Source organism: Castanea sativa, chromosome 1, assembly GCF_040712315.1.
Source record: "Castanea sativa cultivar Marrone di Chiusa Pesio chromosome 1, ASM4071231v1".
Taxonomy (NCBI): Eukaryota; Viridiplantae; Streptophyta; class Magnoliopsida; order Fagales; family Fagaceae; genus Castanea; species Castanea sativa.
The window spans coordinates 79,409,326-79,432,280 of record NC_134013.1 but is presented as its reverse complement, the minus strand read 5'-3'; the positions used below and the strand labels follow the sequence as shown (position 1 = coordinate 79,432,280).

General features: G+C 34.2%; 2 protein-coding genes across 4 annotated transcripts; one reads left to right on the top strand and one right to left on the bottom strand.

Moving 5' to 3' along the window:
* Positions 1 to 2,959: 2,959 nt before the first annotated feature.
* Positions 2,960 to 11,718, top strand: LOC142614193 (uncharacterized). Of its 2 annotated transcripts, XM_075786746.1 has the most exons (11): positions 2,961 to 3,392; positions 6,307 to 6,429; positions 6,567 to 6,663; positions 7,277 to 7,312; positions 7,909 to 8,096; positions 9,371 to 9,473; positions 9,867 to 10,048; positions 10,133 to 10,210; positions 10,463 to 10,565; positions 10,647 to 10,740; positions 11,173 to 11,718. In XM_075786746.1, exons 1-11 carry the CDS (start codon positions 3,079 to 3,081, stop codon positions 11,535 to 11,537), a joined length of 1,683 nt encoding a protein of 560 aa, XP_075642861.1. In that variant the 5' UTR covers positions 2,961 to 3,078; the 3' UTR covers positions 11,538 to 11,718. The 2 variants fall into 2 exon arrangements, with proteins under 2 accessions (XP_075642870.1, XP_075642861.1); XM_075786755.1 differs by lacking the exon at positions 7,277 to 7,312 and having other exon boundaries at positions 2,960 to 3,392.
* Positions 11,719 to 13,007: 1,289 nt separating this feature from the next.
* LOC142614202 (protein OS-9 homolog) lies at positions 13,008 to 18,232 on the bottom strand. 2 transcript variants are annotated; one of them, XM_075786776.1, is made up of 8 exons: positions 17,981 to 18,232; positions 16,408 to 16,484; positions 14,922 to 15,125; positions 14,641 to 14,712; positions 13,920 to 14,035; positions 13,715 to 13,781; positions 13,524 to 13,630; positions 13,008 to 13,368 (listed from the first exon to the last, which is right to left on the bottom strand). In XM_075786776.1, the coding sequence occupies exons 1-8, from the start codon at positions 18,060 to 18,062 to the stop codon at positions 13,212 to 13,214; spliced, it is 882 nt and encodes a 293-aa protein (XP_075642891.1). In that variant the 5' UTR covers positions 18,063 to 18,232; the 3' UTR covers positions 13,008 to 13,211. The 2 variants fall into 2 exon arrangements, with proteins under 2 accessions (XP_075642891.1, XP_075642884.1); XM_075786769.1 differs by having other exon boundaries at positions 16,408 to 16,487; positions 17,981 to 18,182.
* Positions 18,233 to 22,955: the final 4,723 nt, after the last annotated feature.

Sequence of the window (22,955 nt, the reverse complement as noted above, 5' to 3'; positions counted from 1 at the left end):
TCTTTTCTTCTCAAAAAAATAAATAAATATGGTTTTTTTTTTTTTAGAATCGTGTAAATGACCCTTTTTTTTATCAATTGTGTTTGTGCCATAATTGATCAAGCAATTGTACAATGTGGTATTTTTGCAATGACTACACAAAATAATACAATAATAAATCTAATTTTACATTTTATAGCCCTTACTTGTCTTCTGGAAATTGAACTCTTTTTTTTTTATTAATCGTGATTGTATATTTATCTAATGGTGTGGGGTAAATAGTTTTTTTTTTTTTTTTTGGGGTAAAGATTCTAAAGAAACATTATTTTTTATGTCCAACTAAAATGAAATTAAAGAAAAGTTATTAAAATGAACCAAAAGAAGAATTTGTCACACTTTGTTGTTCAACTAGTTTGCAAGGATCCCCTCAAAAAAAAAAAAAAAACTAGTTCGCAAGGCACTTTTTTTTTTTTTTTTTTGAGAAAAGTTTGCAAGGCACTTGAATGTTATAGTTTGTCACACTTTTTTTTTTTTGAGTTAATTGCACTTCCCTAAATTATTGGGTCTATATTAATAGCCCCTAAACTTCCAAATCAAGCAATGCCCCATAATTGATTGATGATATGCAAATTACCGCATAACCTTAAATTATTACATTAAATTCACATTTACTAACAGCATTTCACAATTTGCATTCAAGACTCACATGCACCATGAAAATATCCAATTTATCAAAGTGTAATCTCCCTGAGGTCTCCCATAAGGCATTGTGACACCGGAGTAAAGTGGCAGCTACAAACATGGTGGCATGTGGAGTATCAATATAAACCTACAACTCAATCCAATCAGTTTCTTAAGCCCAATCATGTTGATTTTCAAGTCCAGCAAATAAATTTATTATTTGCCCAACAATTCATATGATATTTGAAGTCATTTTCTCTAGGAAGTCAAAGAGTATTTGATGTTGATTTCTTAGGAAATATTCAACCATTATGTTTTATTCCTCCTGACAACGGAGTGTCTCAAGTTCCATCCGGAGTATCCCAAGATTCAACAAGTCCAATCTGATGTTAGTCGGGCCTAAAAGTTTTCCTTAAAAATTAGAATAACAACCCATTATTTTGAACATTTTTTGTTATTAATAAAGTCAAATAATTACAAAATTTATTCATTGGGACAATCTATCAAACAATTGGAATGCAAAAGGAACAAATTTAAGTTGTGAACTCAATTGACTATGGAATCCTAAAGACCCAATACAAAAGTCAATTAATCTACATCGATAACCATCAAAATCTAAACATAATCATCATAGAAATCCACATGGGTGTCAAGGATACAAAAATATAAATAAATAAAAAGTGACTCACCCCCATTCATTACTTGAAATGATTTGTGATTATTTGGTTGTTGAAGCAAAACTTGATCATCCTTTGTTGAAGGAACAACATACTTCTTAATATTTGTCTTGGTAGTATCAATGAGAATATGAGGTTGGCTTTCAAAGAACATTGAACCTATTTCCAAATAATTAGAGTTGAATTTCAAGAGCATCAGGAGGTCATACCTCTTGATCTCTCTTTTTATTTGTCTTTATCTCCTCCACCCCCTATTCTATTTAATCTTTCCTCTCTAGTAAAACACACAATTGTTAATGTGTATTTGTATTTTTCCCCTAAAGACTAACTTTAACATTTAGTTTGGCTGACAACAATTTGGATTCCCCCTCAAAAAACAACAACAACAACAATTAGGATTCAATTGTTGGCTTTTAAATGAGGTGGCATATTCCAAGCCCTTAATTTCTTTCATTTAAATCCTAGTCTTTAAATGGACCATCTCCATTTCAAAGTGATATGGAGAAGATATGGATTTTGAGATAAAATGTTAAATAAAGAAAAAAAAATTAAGGAAATGCAATTTTAATCTACAACGGTAAATGATCATGAATATGATGCAAACAAAATGGATTCATTGGTTTATTACCTCATGGCTAGATCCAAAATAAACATGTATATAATCACTTCATGAATTATTCCTAAACTTATTTATCACGTAAGACCATAGTATGACATTCAAAATGACATGCTTCTTATTTAAACACACACACACACACACACACACACACACACACACACACAGAGAGAGAGAGAGAGAGAGAGAGAGAGAGAGAGAGAGAGAGAGAGAGAGAGAGAGAGAGAGAGAGAGAGAGAGAGAGACTTAAGTATCGAATAAGTTTAGACGGGCACCACATTAGTGTCACTTCGTCTTAGAGTTCTTGCATTTGCAAGTCTTCCAAAACTTAGTTTGGAAAAGTAGCCCCTTTTGCATCATCAACCTCTAAGTTAACATTTCATAAAAGCACATTTCATAAAAACAAAACAAAACCTCTAAGTTAATATTGTCAATGTCCCACTCGGGCCTCGGCTCAAGGTTTAATATGTTGCAAGTTTGAAAATTTTAGACTTTAAATTGTTACTTTTAAAATTAAGGTTTAATTTAAATTTTCACTAAAAGGTTAAAACTATAAAGTTAAAAAAAAATGTAATTTTCATAAAAGTAAACAGTTATTCAAAAGAGATTATTATGAAATATTATAATTCAAAAAATAATTAGAATGACCATTTTTGTTACAATAAAATTTATATAAATTAATATAATTAATAAGATTAGTGAAAATATTATTTAAATTATTTTTAATCAATAAAAATTGCCAACACAAAAATAATATGTTGCACAATAAAATTACTTTTTTTGTTTGTAATTCATCTAATTTATAAATATTTGTAGACCTTTGATTATGATATATATGGCTTTTTGTGCCTTTTTTTTTTTTTTTTGGTTGTCTTGGAGGACGGACAAAGCAAAAGGAAAACAGAAGCAAAATTGATTCTTACTTTCTTGGCGGCTAATGACTGGTGCGTTGTGACACATCACAAACACTGTATAAACTAGTAAAAAGCAAAACCATAGTTTTCCAAATGCACAGCTATCAACTTAACTTAATCCCCAAGCAAATTCCTTTTAGCTTTGTTCTCTCAACGACTCACATATAAGGCTAAGGCCTATCCAAACACACACTAAATCCTCGTTAACTGTATGTCTTTCTCGATGGCGAAACTGAAGATTGCAGGCACATGGGCAGGCATTCTAGAGGTTGAATTGGAGGAATGGACTGTACCCATGTTAAGAGAAGAGGTGGCAAAGCGATCAAGCTGTGGGGCTGCGTCGATCAATCTCATATGCGCAGGCAAGGTCTTGAAAGATGGCGATGGGACTGAGAAGTTGACCCAGTTGGGTGTCAAGAACAACTCTAAGATACTTGCCAGTCGGGTCAGTGTTGAGGAGGGAAAGTCGTTGGGGGTGGAGTTGATGGCTGAGGAGGAACGCTCTAACAGACTCAGCCGAGTCAAGTGAGTATTTTCCAAGCTATTGTGATTGCTTTTTTTTGATCATGGGTTTTCTTAATTTTGACGAGAATGTGTGTTGTTTGAGTTTTTGTGGGTGCTTGGCTTGCGTTTGGGTTGCGTTTTGTGATCATGGGTTTTGTTGATTTTGATGAAAAGGGAGATGTTCTTATGCTTTTGTGTTTGTAGGAAATGATTTTGATTTTGACGAGAATGTATGTTGTTTTGATTGTTTTGTGGTTGCTTCGCAATGCGTTTAGATTGTGCTTTGTGATCATGAATTTGTTGATTTTGATGCAAATAGAATGTTTTTCTGCTTTTGTGTTTTTGTAGGTAATGTGTTCTGGTTATTGCATCTGATAGAGAGAGAGTAAATGTTTATAAATATTTTATATTGGTGATTAACTCACACTCTCTATCTTTAATTTGTTTTCTTGGTATAATGGATTTCTGGTTTTTCAATGAGCAAGTGTTCCTTGTTTAGGATTTAGCTGGCAACTTAAGTTCTAATTCGGGTTTTATCTATTTGTTGGGTTTATAGGGGTTGCAGTGTTTCTCTCCACTATTTGTTTTGTTGTCTTTCGGATTGTTAGTTTCAATGGATTAATGAGTTTTAAATTACTCTGTAACTTGGGAATTGAATTGCTTAAAGAAAATTGAGTTATAGTGCATAACTGTTTTATGGTTGTTCTCAATTTAAGGACTAAAATTTCTGAACAAACATTGTAAAATTTCAGTGAACTTGGAGATTTTGTATTGGTATTTTCATAATTGTCGGGTGCTGTAGAATTTGTTGAAAATAAGTATAGTTTTGAATGTTCTTTTTTATGTTGTTTTGGTATAAAAGCATAAGAATCTTTTCATTACTGGGCCTAATTGTTTTATTATGCACAGTTGAGTGAAAGTTGTCATTTATACTGTTTAATTTGTAAAATAATGAAAATCTTATTTTTCCCTCACCTTTGCTTTGGAGCCAAACTCAAAGGTGCTACTTTTATGCTCTAAATTTAACATCATATGCTCCTGTTAATATGGTTTACAAAGCGTTACCTTAGGTGGATAGGTAGGTTGTTATGTATCTTGATATACCTGGTCGTTGGACCTAGTACAATAGTTCAATTTTTTAATTTGCCTTCGATTAAACCTAATGCAATAGTATGTATTCCATGAACCTGTTAATTGCCATCGTAGTAACTGGAAAATATTTTTTAAGACTTGATAATTTGTGCAAATGCTTTGGAAAACATCAGAGAAAGCTGGTTGGTTGACCACTCTAGTGCACTATTACCTTATATATTTCTCCCTGACTTGCCAAGCATGGCCCAATATTTTTAATCAATTGCCACATGTGTAAGTTTCTTCATAGGGTACTCTTCATCTGCAGCATTGCCTCGTGCCTTAAATTAACGACATACTCTTGACTAAAGGACCAAAAATAGGACACATAGACATAATGGGCCTTTCCATTCCTTGCTTTCCCCCCTCCCCCCCTTCCTTGATATGATTTTAATCCTCTTATTTACTGCATTTTCTCTCTATTGAGGAAAACTTTTGCTTCCCTGTCTTAGATTTTAGGGATTAGGAAGTGAACATAAATATAGAGTATGGAGAATGATGAAAAAAGTAGCAAAGATCCTGGACACTGTTGTTTGTCCAATCTTCTTACTTGGGTGCTTTTTACATATGATGCAAATTGGTTGAGGGAGAAGAAAATATTTTAGTATTCTATGTTGTTTTCTCTTTCTAATGGAATTAGGATTTAATAATGATTCAGATTGGTTGAGGGAGAAGAAAATATTTTCTTCTCCCTCAACCAATCTGCATCAGCATATCTCTCAATGAGATAGCAATTCATTTACAGACTTGTATTATCTAAAAGATTGTGTACCGCGCAAAAGTCTCCTGCTTCTGTAAGTGTCTAGGAGAGGTGATCAGTAAACATTCTTTCCTCCAATTTTGGAAAGGCCGATACTTGGCTCAAACCCACAACACATGGCTTGGACAGAGGGCACATTCCATTGCAACAAGGTCCAACTATAATTGGATTGCATTATCTGTAACATGATAGTAACACCTAATCTTTTAGGTTTATATTGGTGGGCATACATAATTTGATTTTTCCTTGTTGATGGCCAAAGGAAATGATGATGCACACTGAACAAGCAAAAATAAGAATTTAAATAAATAACTGTAGACTTCATTTCACTACCTGAGGGTGCTTGGAATCGCCACCAAGCTATAGAGAAACATCTCTGAACAGAAATACTGTTCAAAATTCACTACTCAAACCTATTCCTGGAGCCTCTTTTTAAAAACCTTCAAGAGTTCATTGAGTCAAAATTACATTCCATAAAATCCTCAACAACATGAAGGTCCAATTTCAAATTTTCAAATATGACATCAGGTATCTCAAATAAGTAACATTTGAGACAATAAAATTTGAACTAATTCTGGCTTCTTTCTCTGCATCATTCTCCCCTTATTGAAGAAAACTTTACCTTGAATTTTGATGTGTTTAAGAATTTGAACTTTTGCACTTGAAACTTGCACCAACTATTGAAGAACTTCTAGTTGTGGTAAGAACAAAAAAGCTTTCTGTTCCACCATATTAAATTTAAATGGATTGATAAAATCAATGGATGGAACATATGATACAGCCTTATCTTGATCTATTGAAAGCATCATCATATTAGGCTATTTGACTCCATGCAAGTCAAAAATTTAAATATGAGATCAGGTATCTCAAATAAGTAAAAATCTGAGATAATAAAATTTGAGATAATTTTCGCTGCTCTCCCTGCATCATAGAGATCCATCTGTTGTTTATTTTATTGCTTTGTGTGCAACTTTTCTTCTTTCTAACTTGTTGGCGGCTCCTTTTTATTTACATATTTTTTGGTTGGTGTCTCTATCACAACAGGGCAGCTGCCACAGCACTAGCCAAAAGGCATGCAGATGGTTCATTACCAATTGAAGACTTCAATATAGAACTTGAAGATCAAAGTGGAAAGACAGTACATTTGGGATCTGAAACCGATCAGCGGTATGATAAATAATTAGATTTGGCTTGTAATATTTTGAAAGTGCTGCTAGATCTGATCAAGTAATTCCTTTGTTGAGGTATTTAAAGGGTCTATGATCCCATTCTCGATGCTGAAGATTTGGGCTATTATGTTACAGGGCAGTCATGATGGGCCTGATGCTTCACACAAATGCAAAGCAACTAATTAGGAGGGAGAATTACAAAGACGCATTAGAAGTGCTTAACATGGGAGAGGTCAGTTGCGGTTGTATTTTTGTAAATGGTTAATGCGTTTGAATTAGTTGCATAGTAGATTTTTTAACATGGTAGAATCTTGTAAGGAATAATAAAAAGAATCTGACATGCTTTCCATGATTTTGAATTTACGATTTTTAAAACCTGAAAAGGGTTACCTCTCTCTCTCTCTCTTTCTTAAAGGGACTAAAAAATGCAATGCTGTATATTCTTTGACTACCTAAGACTACCCCCAACAGTTGTCAATTTGATGCATCTCTTTAGATCTATGTCAAAAGGAACTAATCAAATGCAATTTTTTGTAAGTACTTCAGTTTATGACCATGGGGGACATGTATTGGCTCTAAAGTTTAAACCCTTTCTAAGGTTTTCGCCCCTTATCAGTTGTTTGTGATTTTTTTCAGTAATCATATATTATCATGCATACCTATCTTCATCATTGACAATCCCCTCTCTTTCCTTTTTTTTTTTTCCCCTGAATCTTGATTAAATGATAAATTTTAATCTTACACTAACCACTTTTTGTCCTGTTTGCGTGGGAAGTTGGTTATGGCAATGTTCAGTAAAGTATTTTCTTGTGAATAATCCCAGTTGGCTAAATTCTTTCTTGTAGGAGGCTTTCTCTCTGTGCAATTCAAAGGTCATTGAGGCGAGTGAGCTGTTCTTTCTTCTATATTAATAAGGTCTATTAATAGAATTAAAATTATTGATGACAAATGACTTGGTGAGCCATTTGTGGTGCGGTGTCTTTTGTCATTTAGTTATAAGAGCTGAAAGTTGCTCTGAGTTACTGCATTTTAAAGGAAACCATTTGGTTGAGCTGCTTGCAGAACACGCATTTTTGTATATAAATTGCTTGTGACCATCAGAGTCAAAGTTGAGTTTTTGAAAATTCAAGGAAATGTGTTTGCTTGGGTATTTAAGCAAGCAAAAATAAATGTATTTCTTCTTATTTGTCTTTACATTTGATTATGCACCAGTTGTAAATGGCTGAATGCCTAAGCTTTCATGAGCTAATTCTCAAATTTCACTCAACAAGACCTAAGTTACTTTGTGCATCTTAGAATTTGAAAATACTTAAAGCTACCCTAAGTAAATTATGGCATGTTGAATTCTTTGTAGAGTCTGTAAATGTAACATCGTCAATTTCATGTTGTTGACATTCAAAACTGTTGAGAAAATTTCAGTTTCTTTGTTGTTATAGAATATCCTCTGTTTTATGTTGATGTCTTGTTTGCTGTTCAGCTGATTGACAATGTCCCAATACTGCAAATAGACATGGTGTGGTGCTATTTCATGCTTCGAGACATCAGATGGCTCTCGGTGGCAGGAGCACGCCTGGAAAAGGCTAGAGAAGGAATTGAACGTGCTCATGGGAAGGACTCCTCTCGTGTCACACTCCTCCAAGCTGGTCGCCATCCAGAGCTTGCAATGTGAGTATTCATATGTATGCTTTTACTTTTTAGGGTAAATTACAGTGACCTACCCTGAGGTTAGGGGTAATACCAATCACATCCAAAGGTTAAAAAATGACCAATTTGGTCCTTAAACACTAACACTATGTAATGCCGTTTGTTAACTCTCTCCCAAACAATTTTCTAGTTCATTTATATTCTTCATTTCTTCATTTTCTCTCTTCTTTTTCCAGAACATAAACACCTCTCTCTCCCTCACTCTCAAGCTCAAATCAGTATCCCAAAGTTATACATGGCCATGTATTTCAGAAACATTCAAAAAAAAAATCTCACTAAACTTGTACTCATTTTCCAAAACCATACATAGTCTCATTTGGGAAAAAATTTATAGAGCATTCAAAAAAAAAAAAATTCTCACTACAATGATCAAACCAAGATCAACCCAATTAGATCCAGCATCACATAAGCCAATCAAACATAGATCAACTCAACCAATCAATCATCCAACATCCCCAAACAAACCAAAATCAAAAAAATTTCAAAACAAAACCCAGACCCACAATGGCGAGCATCATGTGACCCAACAACCACCGTCCACCATGGCACCACCTATCACTACCCATTTATCCTCCTCAAACCCAACCATCCAATATCACATGATTCATATCTATCAAAAATAAAAATCACATGATTCATAGCTCAAACCCAAATCATATCTTATTAAAAAAATAAAAAATAAAAACCATACCCACGATGGCGAGCTCCAAATTGTGATCCTGCAACCGCCACCCACCACTCATCTCAACCCATCAACCACCACCCACCACTCATCTTGACCTAGAAACCGCCGTCCACCATCCTCCTAGATTGCAACCCAGCCACCATACTCGTAGATCGGAACCCAACTGCCCAACTTTAAATGGCAGTGTATGGCATGAGTTTTTTGGGTAAACTAGATCTGAAACCGTTCCAGTGGCAGAGTTGTTGGTCCTTTACTGAGTCTGAAACCCTTATGGCTTGAGCTTGCGAGAGAGAGAGAGATTTTCTGGAGTGAAGACTGAAGAGAAAGAGAGAAGAAAAGGAAAAACAAAAAATAAATAAAATGGTTTAATAGACGGTGCACAAATGGCGTTAGTGTTTAAAGACCAAATTGGTCATTTTTAAAAACCTTTGGATGTGCTTGGTATTACCCCAAACCTCAGGATAGTTTATTGTAATTTACTTTACTTTTTAATCTGTGAGATTCTTGAATATGCAGTGTGAGCTAATTTATTTTAATTTTCTGTTTATAGACATTTAAGACTGGAGTTGCTGGAAGGGGTGGTGGCATATCACAGTGGTCAGTTTGATAAATCAAGGAAGGCATTGACCTCGGCACAAGCAAAATTCTCCCAGGTTAGTTGAATGCTTAAATAGTGCTTTTGGATTTGTAATAAATCATTTTGAAATGTTCACTGCATTTACAACATCCATATGCATAATACTTATGATTTTTATACAAAAATTTGGTCACTTACCATATTTGTTAAAATTTTGTGTATAACTAACTATAGATATTGCTTTAGCTGTATCTGGATCATTATTAAATTACTTTTTGGTTATTGCCTAAGCTGATCATTTTCCATGCTCCCAATGTTTGATCTCTAGCAGACCACTCAATAAGATTCAAACCTAGATGAAGCAGCCCACTCCCCTCAAATCTAACCTCCTCACCTTTTCAGATTCTGATATTTACCTTCTTTTTATGTTTCTCCCATCTCAATTCCAGTCTTCTGTTGTTGATTTCAGTTACAGGTGCCTGATGAAGCCTTATCACTTGTTATGAGCATGGGGTTTAAAGAACGTGATTCAAAAAGAGCGCTGAGAATGAGCAATCAAGATATTGGAAGTGCTGTTGATTTTCTGGTTGAGGAAAAGGCAAAGAGAGCACGAAAACGAGAGGAGGATTTGAAGCGACAAAACGATTTAAAGTGGGTGTGACTTGTTAAAATCTAACTCTGGTCTTCTTCTTTTTTCCTGTCAGTATTTTTTATTAGAGCTCAAAAGTTTTGCAGGGAGCAAAAAAAGTATGGAATGACACCCTCAAAGAAAGCTGTGGATCTCAAGATATTGAATGAATTGGTTTCCATTGGGTAAGATGCCAGCCAGAATTACTTTTAGAGTTCAGGGTTTAGGTATAGGAATGTTACACTATTTTATTTTTTAATTTTTTTACTATCAAAAAATAATAGTGTAAAATAAGGATAGCTTGTTGCTGTTTGATTTTAAGGGAACTTTATTAAACTGCAGCTTCAGTGTGATGCCTACTGTCCATAACCAAATAGGTGCATAGCAGGAACACCCTTATAGTCACTAGTCAAGCTAACAATCGCTTGATTTGGCAGGTTTGAGAAGGAGCTTGCTGCTGAAGCCCTTCGAAGAAATGAAAATGACTTTCAGCAGGCACTGGATAATTTGACAAATCCAGAAACTAATTCTGCCATGCAGGTCACCTTGCAGTTTCCACGAAATAATTTTGGTTTCAAGTTATCTCATTCGTTTATCAGTGCTAACATTCTTCCCTGCCAGGTGGATATTGAATCAAGGAAAAGGAAAAGGCAGCAACGAGCATCAGAAGCTGCAATTGAACAGCTTGTACTTATGGGCTTTGAAAGATCAAGAGGTAACTTATTGAAGAGCTACGTATTGCAGTACCACTTACAGTAGTATTTTTAACGTTTATTTTCCCTAGGTCATTGATTGTACCCCTGTTTTTAGAAGACCTGTTACTTTTGGAAGTAAAGTCACACTGCCTTCATTAAATTCCCTCTTACTGATTCTTCTAGCCCTATACAAGATAATACCATAAATTTTACTGTTGATTTTAATCCCCCAAAATTTAATATATTTGTGGAATTGAAACAAGTGGAAAACTCCTGCAATTTCCACCAAATTGATTGATTCCTTTAACGCTGGGTGAGAATTAATTCTCTGCATTGAAACAAATGTTATCGAAAGCTTTAGTTAATTTCCTGCATTGAAACCACTCCCACAGGGTTAATGGTTAGCCATTCTTTTGGGCAAGCAGCAAACTGATATTGTTTCTTGTGTGCAGTGGTTGCAGCTGTTCAGGTTGGTGGCACTATGGAGCAAGCAATGCATCTACTTCTCTCACAATCTGAGTCGAACCCCTCAGTTGCTGCAAACAGCAATCTAGAATCTGAGCCAAACCCAACGATTTCTGCTGATAACAATGCGAATTCTTCCATTCCAATAATTCCTGATGCTGGAGGTCCTTCAATTGTCAGTGAAGTAGAAGAGCGGGATGTAGAGATGGAAGATGAACTTGCTGATGAATTAGCAAAAGGAGATGCTTTAACAGACTATGACATTGAAGTCACTAAAGAAGGTGAGGCCATATCTGAGTACTTGGCTATTCTGGAGTCAGCAGGCAATAGTGAGAAGGCACCATGCTGCTAATGAGAAGATAACTCTAGGCAATTCTGCGTACTAGTGTCTACGTGTATAGTGGGATGGTAGATATCGAATCTGCTTAGATGTCTAAAGTTGTAGTCATGGTACATTAGAATTCTACTAACATCAAAGTTCAAATTGTCATGACATGATCATTTTTCTGTCAATGCATTATATTTTTTCCTGATGTGATGGTGCCCTGTTATTTTCTTTTTCCTTTTATTTTTAGGTGTGAGTAGTGGTTTTATATTTTATCTGATAAGCTTATATGGTCCAAGGCATCCTTACTTAAAAGCAATGAGTTCTTCAATAATAAAAATTTGTTATTTTTATTTATTACATCCAATGGAGGCTGCAAGGATTGTAAGTCTTCTGCTTGAACTGAAAAACTACCCTTGTAAAGCTGTATTTACAACTTAAATAGCTCGAAGTCATCAGTTTTCTATCTATTCACATGATACTTGAGGGGAGTGGGCAATCATACTTCGCCCTTTGAACCTTTTAAGTTGTAAAATGAACTAAATGAAAAAAAACAGGACAGGCTTCCATCACAAACAAGAGCACAAGAAGGGGCTTGTTCTGCAAGTATTTTCTCTGTTGAGATTCAATATCCCAGGAATAATCTTTATTTAATGGCACACTGCTCGTGCTCATAAAGCAAGCATCATGAGCTGGGTGATTATAGTTGCTTCTGCTTAAAAATCAAGCTTCAGGAGTCTGGGTTTTGAGGGTGCAATATTGAGACTTAGCTTTCCCTGTAACCGTAATATAGCCTGCAACTGCAGATCACAGATTAGTTTCTTTCAGAATTTTGAGCAGGTCACAAACTAGCTAATACAAAGTTTCTTCCTCTGTAATAACATCAGGCAGATAGCTAAGAACTCAGCCATGCTTGTCTCATAAACAATCTCAGTAAGCACTTTTTTTTTTTTTGGATGAATAAGCAGCTTTATTCAAACCAATAGAACAAACACCCTAAGCAGGAGATACATTCAGTTACAAAACAAGACTCATCCACCTAAACTACTTATCTCAGGATAATTGTAGGAAGTGAAGGTTTAGTTGTAGAGCATTAGTGGTGAAGAGCTTTAAAGCTTTTTTAGCGCATTCCTGATGCAATGCCAGACATGCCTTCAATTGACCTACATTTTGACCTCTTCCTGCTCATGACAGCATAAGCATTTCATACTATACAAAGCTAAGAAACTACTTCGTAGAATCAAACATCAATCGAATCCCATGACCATTTATGCATAAAAATTATGCCCTTTCATATCTTCCTAGGCGTATAACAAATGCTATTTGGCTGCAAAGGAAATACACCGTTCTAAGGTCAGAACACAGAATTGAACCAAAGTATACTTGTTTGAAGAAAATTGTATTGTATTATGCATTATTAGTTCCAGCTGGTTTCCAATTCTTAGAAAATTGAGGGGGGGAGAGAGAGAGAGAGAGAGGAGAATCTTCTTGGAGAGCTATCCACAAGTATGATGAACTTTTTTTTAATTGGAAAGTATGATGAACTTAAACAAAAACCAGGAAGGATCGATTATCTTCTAAAAAAGAAAAAAACCTATCTATCTACTGCATTTATATGCAAAAGAAAGCAGAGAGCCATACAACAGTCATTCTTTTGACTCATTTAATTTGTATCGACAAAGCTCTATGTATCAATGTCTGTCACTCTTTTGAATCATAATTAGAAGGAGCTTCATCATCTGTGACCATAAGAATCTGCTTTTCTTTGGCTTCTTCCCCCACTTTTGTATCCTTGTAGTCTTTAGGGAGCACATTACAGTGAATGGTGTGCCACACTGGTCTCTCTTCTTGGAACAATCTGCCAGGTCAAAGGTGATCATCAGACCATGTAGAACACCGGGCAATTTTTAGCACCATAAAATGATATGCTTCCATCAGAAAAGAAAACACTCCTATTTTTCTCTCATTTAATTTGCACATTATATGGAGAGAGAGAGAGAGAGAGACACTTACGGGTGCTTGCAAAGCGTTGGGCATTGAACCGTAAGCGCATACTTGCAAGTGGACAGCTCTGTAATAGAACTAATCATAGCTCTGGTCTCTGCACATACAAATCTCACCTGCAAATGAAAAGAAGAAAAGATTGAGCAAAAGTGAGATGGGAAGGAAAATTGAAAGTCACTTGATTTTCAATTACTTCATACCTCAGTCTCTCGTGGCTGATTGGTAAGATCACACATGGTTCCATTTGTATACTGATGAGCATGATACCTACATGAACCAATTAATACAATAATCAGTATCATCTCTTCCTCCTCTTTTAGTTTTCTAGGCCAAAGCCCCTTTCTAATTAAAAACAAGCTTTCCCTTGAACCTAACCTATCAATTATCATATTAATAAAATCATACCTTTGGGATGCATCTTTTGAGTGGGGATCTTTCAATTCAGAAATATCAGAGAGATTCTGGTTGAAAGCAGCTGTGGCCTCCGCATCGTACTGACCTAAGACAAACTCCTGAACCTCCTGTAATGAAATAAAAACTTATCTGATTAGCACATGATTCTAAGAATTTTCAGGTCTTCAACACTCAAATAATTTCAATAGATGAATCATGATAACTGAAATTTACAACCAGCTAGTGCCATTGCTACTACAACTGCTGCTGCTAAGAATGATACTGCTACTACAACAATTATCACTACAAGGATGGTGGTTACAAAATGAAATCTTGAACAGATCTGGACAGATACGAATCCAATCTATTTGAAGCTTTAGCAATTAATTCATTAAGTGGGATCCACCAAAACTACAGTCATAGCCCAAAAACCACCAACCAAAAGTTTATTAAGATACAGTTTATTTGATTCATCATATGCATATTACTGTATTAGAGCACTTCCTCCCATAAAACCATCATGCTCTGATTTAATAACATATTACCAAAAACACATCAGTGACAAAAGCAACTAACAAATAATGGCCTAGTATAACAGAAGAGAATCTATTTTTTGGCTAAGTAATTAAGGAGGAGGAGAGAAGTAGATGAACGCCTTATAGGCGTAAGCCCCAAGCCCACCACAGAAGGAGTACTCTAGGAGAAGAGAACCTTAGAGCCACTTTTGGAATACCTTTTCATCCTCCAAATGAACTTGACGTAACTTTTTCTGATAGCAAAATTCATATGACCACCAGCCTTCTTGCTGCATAAAGGATTTGGTAACATTAGAGGATAATTCAGGTAGATGCGGGATTATTAAAGCAGGCATAATTCACAGAAACAAGTATTGCAACTTAATGCGAGCTACATAATTCCCACAAAGAAACAAGTATTTTTAATTTAGGTAACTTTAAAAAGTATCAGTCAACCAAGGCACACAATCAAGATAGTTTTTGGGTTACAGATACTAACTCTGATCAAGCATCGGTCCTTCAGTGCTTCAAGCAGCTCATCTGGTGTCTTTAATTTAATTCGTTTTTCGCTTTCCACTATCATGTTGCTTGTGTTGTGCTGAGTAACTGGCTTTCCACTCTTGGCTTTCTCCACCTTAGGCAAAAAACATAAAAAATTCTCCCCATTTTTATTGGGCATAACGACAGACTCCTGATCATCATCCTGGCAAATAAAACGGGCCCAATTATTAGATCAAACTTTCTCAGTTTGTACTTTCTCTTCTTCAATTAACATAGAAACAATAAATTTTGGGCACAAAGAACTTGGAAGGAAACCAAATATGGATTAAAAAGTAATCAGTGGACCAAAAATGTGATCCCAAGGTCATCTGCTAACACCATCTTTATGAGAAACTGACCAAGGCAATCTCATATAGCAAAACTTGACAAAATCACTGACTAATAAAAAGCCAAGCCAGTAATAACTGCGGAGGGAAAGCACTTTTACCATGTTCAATAAGGTTGAGCACCTTATGGCCTGTTTGGATGTTTAAAAAAGGAGGGGGAGTAGAGTAGAGGGAAGGGGAGTAATTCAATTACCTTGTTTGGGAGTTTTTTAAGGAAGGAGAGGGAGGGGTTTGGAGGGGTTTGAAGGGGTTTCAACTACTTCCAACCCCTCATTTTTAATTCCCCCAAATTGGAGAGATTTGGAGGGAGAGTAGAGCACATAAAATTATTGATAAAGTAAATTACCTAATTTACCCTTATTATATTTATAAAATTACAATGTTAAAAACAAAGGGAAGGGCTAATTACTCCCTTCCCCCTTACTAATTAAAAAAAAACATCCAAACAAGGTGGAGGGTAATCATTCTCCTCTACTCTCCTCCCCACTACTCCCCTCCCCTCTACTCCCCTCTACTCTCCTCCTTCTCTAAACTCCCAAACAGGCCATTAAAGAGTAACAATGGCTCTCTGTTCAAACTTACTATTGCAAGAAAAGAACAAAGCCACCTCACTTTCATGTCTCACAAATATTTCTGCTTTCATGATAAAAATTATTGTCCTAAGGTTTATCGTAGCAGAAAAGAGCACTAATTGGGCTTCTGTTAATAAGATATTTTCTATTGCAATAAATTAGAAGAAAAAACAAGCAGTACACGTCAATTAAATTAAGCATTGTCCAAAATCAACTTTAACTACTCAAAAAGGTGACAAAAATGCCTCGTATTTTCTACTGGAATAAATTCAAAGAAAATACAAGAAGTACATGTCAATTAGATCAAGCATCATGCACAATCAACTTAATTCCTCAAAAAGTGACATCCAAGTAACAAAAAATGCTTCTTAGATTAAGTTTAAACAGTCAAAGAAAAAGGGGAATCTCCAAAGGCAGACCACAAACCCAAAATGGCTTCTTCTTCTTTTTTTTAAAATGTATCTGGAGCATCCATCTAGCTAGGACCAAACAACAAATAAATTTAAAAGGCTTTTAAACTACTTACAGGATGAAAAGGTGAATCTTCTGGATGGAATTCAATCTTATACTTTGGTTCACGGAAGCTGCGACCAAATGTGCCACCTGCTGATCAAAAGTTATGGTTGTAGAGATAAGAACATTAACTTGGAGTGCTAGAAAGAAATTACAAGAAACCAGACTTTCTAATTATAGCCAATAACAGAGACAAGAAAAAGTCGTTGGAGACAAAACTTCCACATGAAGACCTGGCTTGTACACCAAGTAGGAAAGAAACACATATAACAATCTAACTGATACATCCACATGAATCATTAGGCCCTTGAAGCCATTGGGACTGTAACTGCCACTTCAATACATAGTCAGCACCTACCACAGCCTTTCTACGGCTGAAACACTCCATAATGTTCCCAAAAGTCCTTTTTACAGCTCAAAAATATTGATCCTAGATAGTTTATTCCACTCGTTAACACCTTGTCATCATAGTTGCACTATCTATGATTTTACTGGTCTTGGATTAAATAAGCATGCATAAGCAGAAGCAGCTAGCCATGTCTTAACATTTGGGGCTTCTATATGGATCAAAATATGATCCATCATTCTATTCCAGCTCTCAGATTGATGCAAAATTCCTACTGAGCCGATTGGTGTCTTGTGAGGGATCATCAATAAAACTTGGCCCTATTTAGTAGACCATTTAAACACTAAACAAGATTGTAAACCCCTTGGAACTGTAAAACACCATACTTTGAACCACTAGGTCAATATTATAAACAATAAGTGCCAAATATAGTTAAGTTAAAGCCCTAGAATCGATTAAGCCTTCAAACAAGGCCCTCCAAAGCACAAATCATTCTCTAATCAGCACGACACCTATTATAATTAAATTCTGAAACGCTCTAAATACCCATTAGTTACTATGAAAGATTTTCTCTCTAGTCTACATCCCTTGCTCACAAGCCATATGACTCCTTCAGCGAGTCAAATAATAGATGAACTGTCCTACTCTCTTCTTTTTTATTAAGGACAAAACATAAGTACTGTTCCTTAGATGCAGTACATTAGGTTTCCCAATTAAATTCAAACACGCAATTGGATTGAAATTAATTCTCTTCGGGAAAGATAATACTGTTTGTGCTGTATTGATCAATGCAGATAAGTGTGTGAATTTAATTGGGGAACCTAATATAATGTACCTAAGTTTTTCCCTTTGAAGCCAATAGGATTATTTTGAAGCAAAGCAAAGGAACTTGTTTTGCAATCATTAATCACCACAAATATCCCTATCAACCCTCTAAATGAGAAAATAGTATGTGCCTCACTTACTTTAACCCAAATACACAACACCCTATGAGACTTTCCATAGACCCAGAAACGCATTAACCCATAAAAGCCTGAATTAGCATTTACATAATCTTGTTGAACCCAATTCCTCTTAACTTGAATTTCTACCAAAGCAATTAAAAAAAAAAAAAACCACCCATCAAACTAAATTAAATAAAAAGACAGTCTTTGTAGCTAATCGATGAAAAGTGAACCAAAAAATTTAGAATTTTTATAGAACAAGTTAAAACAGAAACGAAATCAAATTCAGGATTTACCAACTTGGGCTGGGAAGATCTGTTCGGCTAACACATGGTGGCACAGAGTGTATGAAAGTAGGATCACCCACAACACCTTCATCTTCTTTTCTCTCTCTCTCTCTCTCTCTCTCTCTCTTTTTTATTTGTGATGTTTTGGATTTTCTTTTTCTGTAATGTTAAAAACCCAGAAGAAGTACTAGGAAGAAGAGGAAGGCCTTTGCACTTGAAGATGATCTGGTTGAAGGTGCAATTTTAACTCCACGCAGACAAACCAATCATAACCCGACACGTCAGAAACTTTTATGAGTCGTACTAAGTACTAAGTCACGTGTTGTCTCTGTTTTAATACAACTCTTCTTCTTGAATACTAGTTTTTTTGAATTCATTGGGCTTGTTGGAGACCCAATGTCATGTAGTACGGTCCATTAATGTAACTGGACTTGGGCTTAATTGAATAAATAACAATAACATGGCCTTTTTTTTGAGTTTTAAATAACAATAACATGTCAAGTAAATAGTGTTGCTCACTACTCACACGTGCTATAAAGGATGCAAAAACACCCCCACCCCACATAATCTGCTCTGCCCCGCTTCTCCCCGCCACAAAATGGTTACGGGGCAAGGACAGGTTTTGTTCACCCTGCCTCGTCTTTGCCACGATCCATATGAAAATTTATATATACATATAATTTATAATATACTTTTCTCTATACATATGTTAGTTATAATTTATCTCTATATATTAAGAGGATTCAAAAATTTAGTTATGATTAAAAAGTCAATAATACCTCCAGTCTAATTAGATATTCCTTATTTTAAAAAAATAAAAATTGGGGTTAAAATTGTAATTCAACAAAAAAAAAAATTTTAAAAACTTCTAGAGAATTTTTTTTCCTAAAAATTAGCACACTTTCTATTTAAATATATCTTATGCACTTTTGATACATTTTTTCCAAAAAAAATAGCACACTAAACCCAGCAGTTTACTTCATTTGAAATCCTAAATTATAGTTTCTAAAAAATTTCTTTCTATGTAACCTCACTAATAATAGATAAATTCAAATTGAAAAATTACATTTAACTTAAAATATAAAATAAAAAAAAGCCTCATTGCACGTGTAAAGTATGTGTGATGAGGCTAGTTTATTTTATACATACTCTACTACTATTTTCAAAATATTTGTCATTCCTTCTCTTTTAGTTTTTTTTTTTTTTTTAAAGAAGGATTTTTAGTATTTTCATGGTTGTATTTTTCCTTATGTTTTATCTTGATTTCATCACTCTCATTAGGTTAGTAAAACATTTCCAACCCACCCTAAAAAGGGGATAGAGCGTGGACGGGGCAATCATGATCCAGCCTTATCTCGCCTTATTGCCATCCTTTTACGTGCATGTTTAGAAGCTCTTATTATTTAAATATAAAAATATATAACATTTTTAGTTGTAACTGTAAGTAGTAGGTATAATTAAATTATACAATGTGTGTTATAATTTTATGGAACTTATGTTTTAAATTTCTAAAATTTGCTTTTATAGCCTTAATTTTTCTTGTCATTAAATCATCTTCACTTAGATATAAAGGTTATTTTTAAATATATAAAAAGTGAAATAAATGTTCTATTCTAATTATATACAAACAAAGGTTCATGCTTATCTTTATCATATATTTGTTGTGCATATTAACCATTTAAATTTTAAAATGGTTTGAGTAACGAAGGGATACCTCCAATTGCAAAATTTTAGATAAATTGTAAATGATGGGCATAAATACAAGATCGTTAGCCTATATTGGGTATGTGTGGATCAGGTTGGGTTTAGGGTGTTTTTGATTCAAAACAGCTACTCCACCGCATTCTTGCTTAATATTATTGTTGGGTTGGATTTTTATTCAAAACAGCCAGTCCACTAAACTCTTGCTTTATATTATTGTTCGTGTTGTTTCGTTATGCTCATTACATTTCACTCCACTTCACGATGCTCAATCAATAAGGTTTTTTGACTAGTGGCCTAATAACAAATAAAAGCCAACTCCAACAAAAATCTTGGGCCATATGTATCCATTTTCATGATTCTATTGAAGTAAACCTGTTGCAATTGAATAAGCTATGCATATAGTTGCTAAGGAAAACTACCGCTCATCACAGGGATGACCCATTATATTTTGAGGCCTAAGGTAAAAAAAATTTAATGGTTTTTTTAATATTTAAATTTAAATTAAATATTAGTAGTTATTCAACTTTATATATATATATGTGTGTGTGTGTGTGTTCTACAACCATTCTTGTTTTCTTGAGATGTAAAATTGTTAATTAAGTTATTATATTTAGGATTTATTAGCATCTCTTTTACAAGCTGTCAAGATAATTAATGGTCATTCATTATGCACACTCATTACATTTTTCTTGTCTAGAGAAATAATTTATAGTTTTAATTATGTTGGACTTCAATTGACTCAATATTAAGGGGGCCCTCTTGGAGGTGGAGGAAAAATGCAAAACTCATCTATAATTTTTTTTTTTTTTTTAAAAAAACTTCAATTATCAATTCACAATTTTAAGGGCCTTTTGTTTATGCAATGGGAGACTTGAGACTTTGTTTTGAAAAATTGGGACAAGTGGGGCCTTAGACACCCTTGAGCCAACCATGACTCGTCCTTGTGGAGGGAGATGCCAAATTATGGTTTGTTGCGACTTGAATAGAGCCAAAATACTTGTTGTTTGAATAATTCAACTTTGCTTAGAACTTAAATATTTTATATTTGTTTGTTAGTTGTTTTTGTTGGGTTAAGAGAGAGTTAAACTCTGCAGCGATGTAGCCCATGTCATGGCTAAGAGTACAGAATTTGTAATAAAGGTTCCCTTCCTTCTTCAATTTGAGATGCTTGGAAGTTGATGTTGCATCCTTCTTCTTTTCTTTTTCTTTTTTTCTTTTTTAAAAATTAAAGAAAGTCATGTTCTTTTTTTTGCTGAATAGAAAGTCATGTTCTTTTTTTTTTGCCTCCAAGACTTTTCATCTTTTCACATTCCACATAAACTTATGACCGTCCGATTGAGCTGAATGGAAAAGCCCACGATTTGGTCAGATAAAATCTGGCTACTGTATTAGCTTACCAAGTAGGTTGTTTATGCAATACTTTTAGCTTAACCATCTGTTAATAAAATCTAAAAAAAAACACTTTTTAGGTGTTCGTTTGAGATCCGCTTATTTTGCTGAAATTAAAATTTTTTTACTTAAAGTACTATAGATAAAGGATAAAATTAACTGAAATAGTACAGTGGGATCTATGAATAGTACTAAAAAGTATAGTGAGGCCCAAAATAATAGCAAAAATAAGCTAAATAATAAAATAAGTTGGCAAAAATAATCCATACTAAACACACAATATATAGAAAATGGCAATATTTAAGTTATATTTCTTAGGTTTTTCTCTTAAGATTTAGCATATGACATTTTTGTTATATGATGAAAGTACATTTTTAGTTAAGTACGTACTTAGCTAAGTTTTAGAAGTAGAATTTAAGAAATGGAATCTAAGTACTGTATTAAGTTTTGATCATAAAAAAAAAAAATCATGCTAACGAGTGTCTTTAGGGCAATGGCTAACAATCAATTTTAAGAAAGTTTTGATAGCACTTTTATGATAAATGAAAAAAATTGTCAAAAAATTAATTATTTTTTTCTCCTTCCATACAAATTTTCTTTCAATGGACCGTTGATCATTTCTTAAATACATCTCTCAGCATTTCCTTAAAAAATACATGAAACAAGAGATTCAACTTAAAACGTAAGCAAGAGGGCAACTATTTGATGGCCTTGAAGGCTTTTCATCTTTCCAAACCCAGAACCGTAGATTGAGCTGAACAAAAAGTCAAAGATTTGACAGATAAAAATCTAGCTGTTGTTTTTGCTTGTCTACTTGTCTATAAAATGCAAATACAATTCAAGGGCTGTGGCCGGCGTCTGCGGTTAACTTGTGAAGTATGCAATTAAGCTGCTTGTAAATTTGTGATTTGCAGTTGAAGTGAAGAGGGCCCCACCATAGGAGTTCGTTACTATACTTTAACCTTTTCTTCACATGGCTTGTGGACATGTCAGTGGCAGACAAATGAGAGTGGGTCCCATGATCTTCCAATGTATTTTACTTGTACCGCTAAATTGGTCATAGAAAGAAAACAGAAACAATGGCTGTCCACATAAAATAATAAGTAATTTTAAAAATAAATAAATAAAAGAAAAGAAAAAAGGATGACATGTAATTAACGAGGCACGTGGATACTGTAAAAGCAACTTGGTAAGAATTATTATTTTATTCTATTCGTGATCACCACTCCCACTTGTACTTCTTTAATGATTTTTTTGTATTAACGAAAGTGGCTGGCTGTGTGACCAAGACTCTTTCCAACCTGTGTTCCCATCTTGGACTACTTCTCCACGGAATAGTTAAGGCAAGATTCTTACGTTGTTTCCTTCTTCTTGAACTTAATACAATAATAAATAAAACATGAATTAGTAAAATAATATTTTTTTTCTTAAAATTTAAGGGTCTCATGGGTTTTATCCCACGTTATTAAGAATAATAAAATGATCGTTTTATAAATGTTTAAGCAATGTTTAAGTTAGTTTGAGAAAGTACATTTGAGGTAAATTTGAAACTTACAGTTAAAAGACACTTGTTTACTTCTCTCATTATGCTTACTTATTACTAAGAAAATTACTATATTCTTCATTGTTATTTGCTTTTAGACTAATTATCTCAATTTACTTTATTTACTTTTGTAATGATTGTGTTTTCCATTAACTTACTTGAAGAACATATATCCCAAAACCCAAATTCCATTATTTCAATTGAAGAAAATTTAGCATATATGTGATGTGTGAATGTTAAAAGTTAATGCTATAATTGGTAACTAGATATGGTTAAGGAAGCATCAAATAGATATGATGAGCAATAAAAATGGTTAAAGAATCTAACATGACTAGGTTAATAAATAAT

Excerpts from the sequence above, each read along its gene's own strand:
- LOC142614202 (XM_075786769.1), bottom strand. The coding sequence starts at position 18,062 with ATGAAGGTGTTGTGGGTGATCCTACTTTCATACACTCTGTGCCACCAT. Across the intron at positions 16,488-17,980 it reads GATCTTCCCAGCCCAAGTTG|CAGGTGGCACATTTGGTCGC; the intron begins GTAAATCCTGAA and ends ACTTTTGATCAG. Across the intron at positions 14,036-14,640 it reads TTCATTTGGAGGATGAAAAG|GAGGTTCAGGAGTTTGTCTT; the intron begins GTATTCCAAAAG and ends ATTTCATTACAG.
- LOC142614193 (XM_075786746.1), top strand. The coding sequence starts at position 3,079 with ATGTCTTTCTCGATGGCGAAACTGAAGATTGCAGGCACATGGGCAGGC. Across the intron at positions 3,393-6,306 it reads AACAGACTCAGCCGAGTCAA|GGCAGCTGCCACAGCACTAG; the intron begins GTGAGTATTTTC and ends CTATCACAACAG. Across the intron at positions 10,566-10,646 it reads AAACTAATTCTGCCATGCAG|GTGGATATTGAATCAAGGAA; the intron begins GTCACCTTGCAG and ends CTTCCCTGCCAG.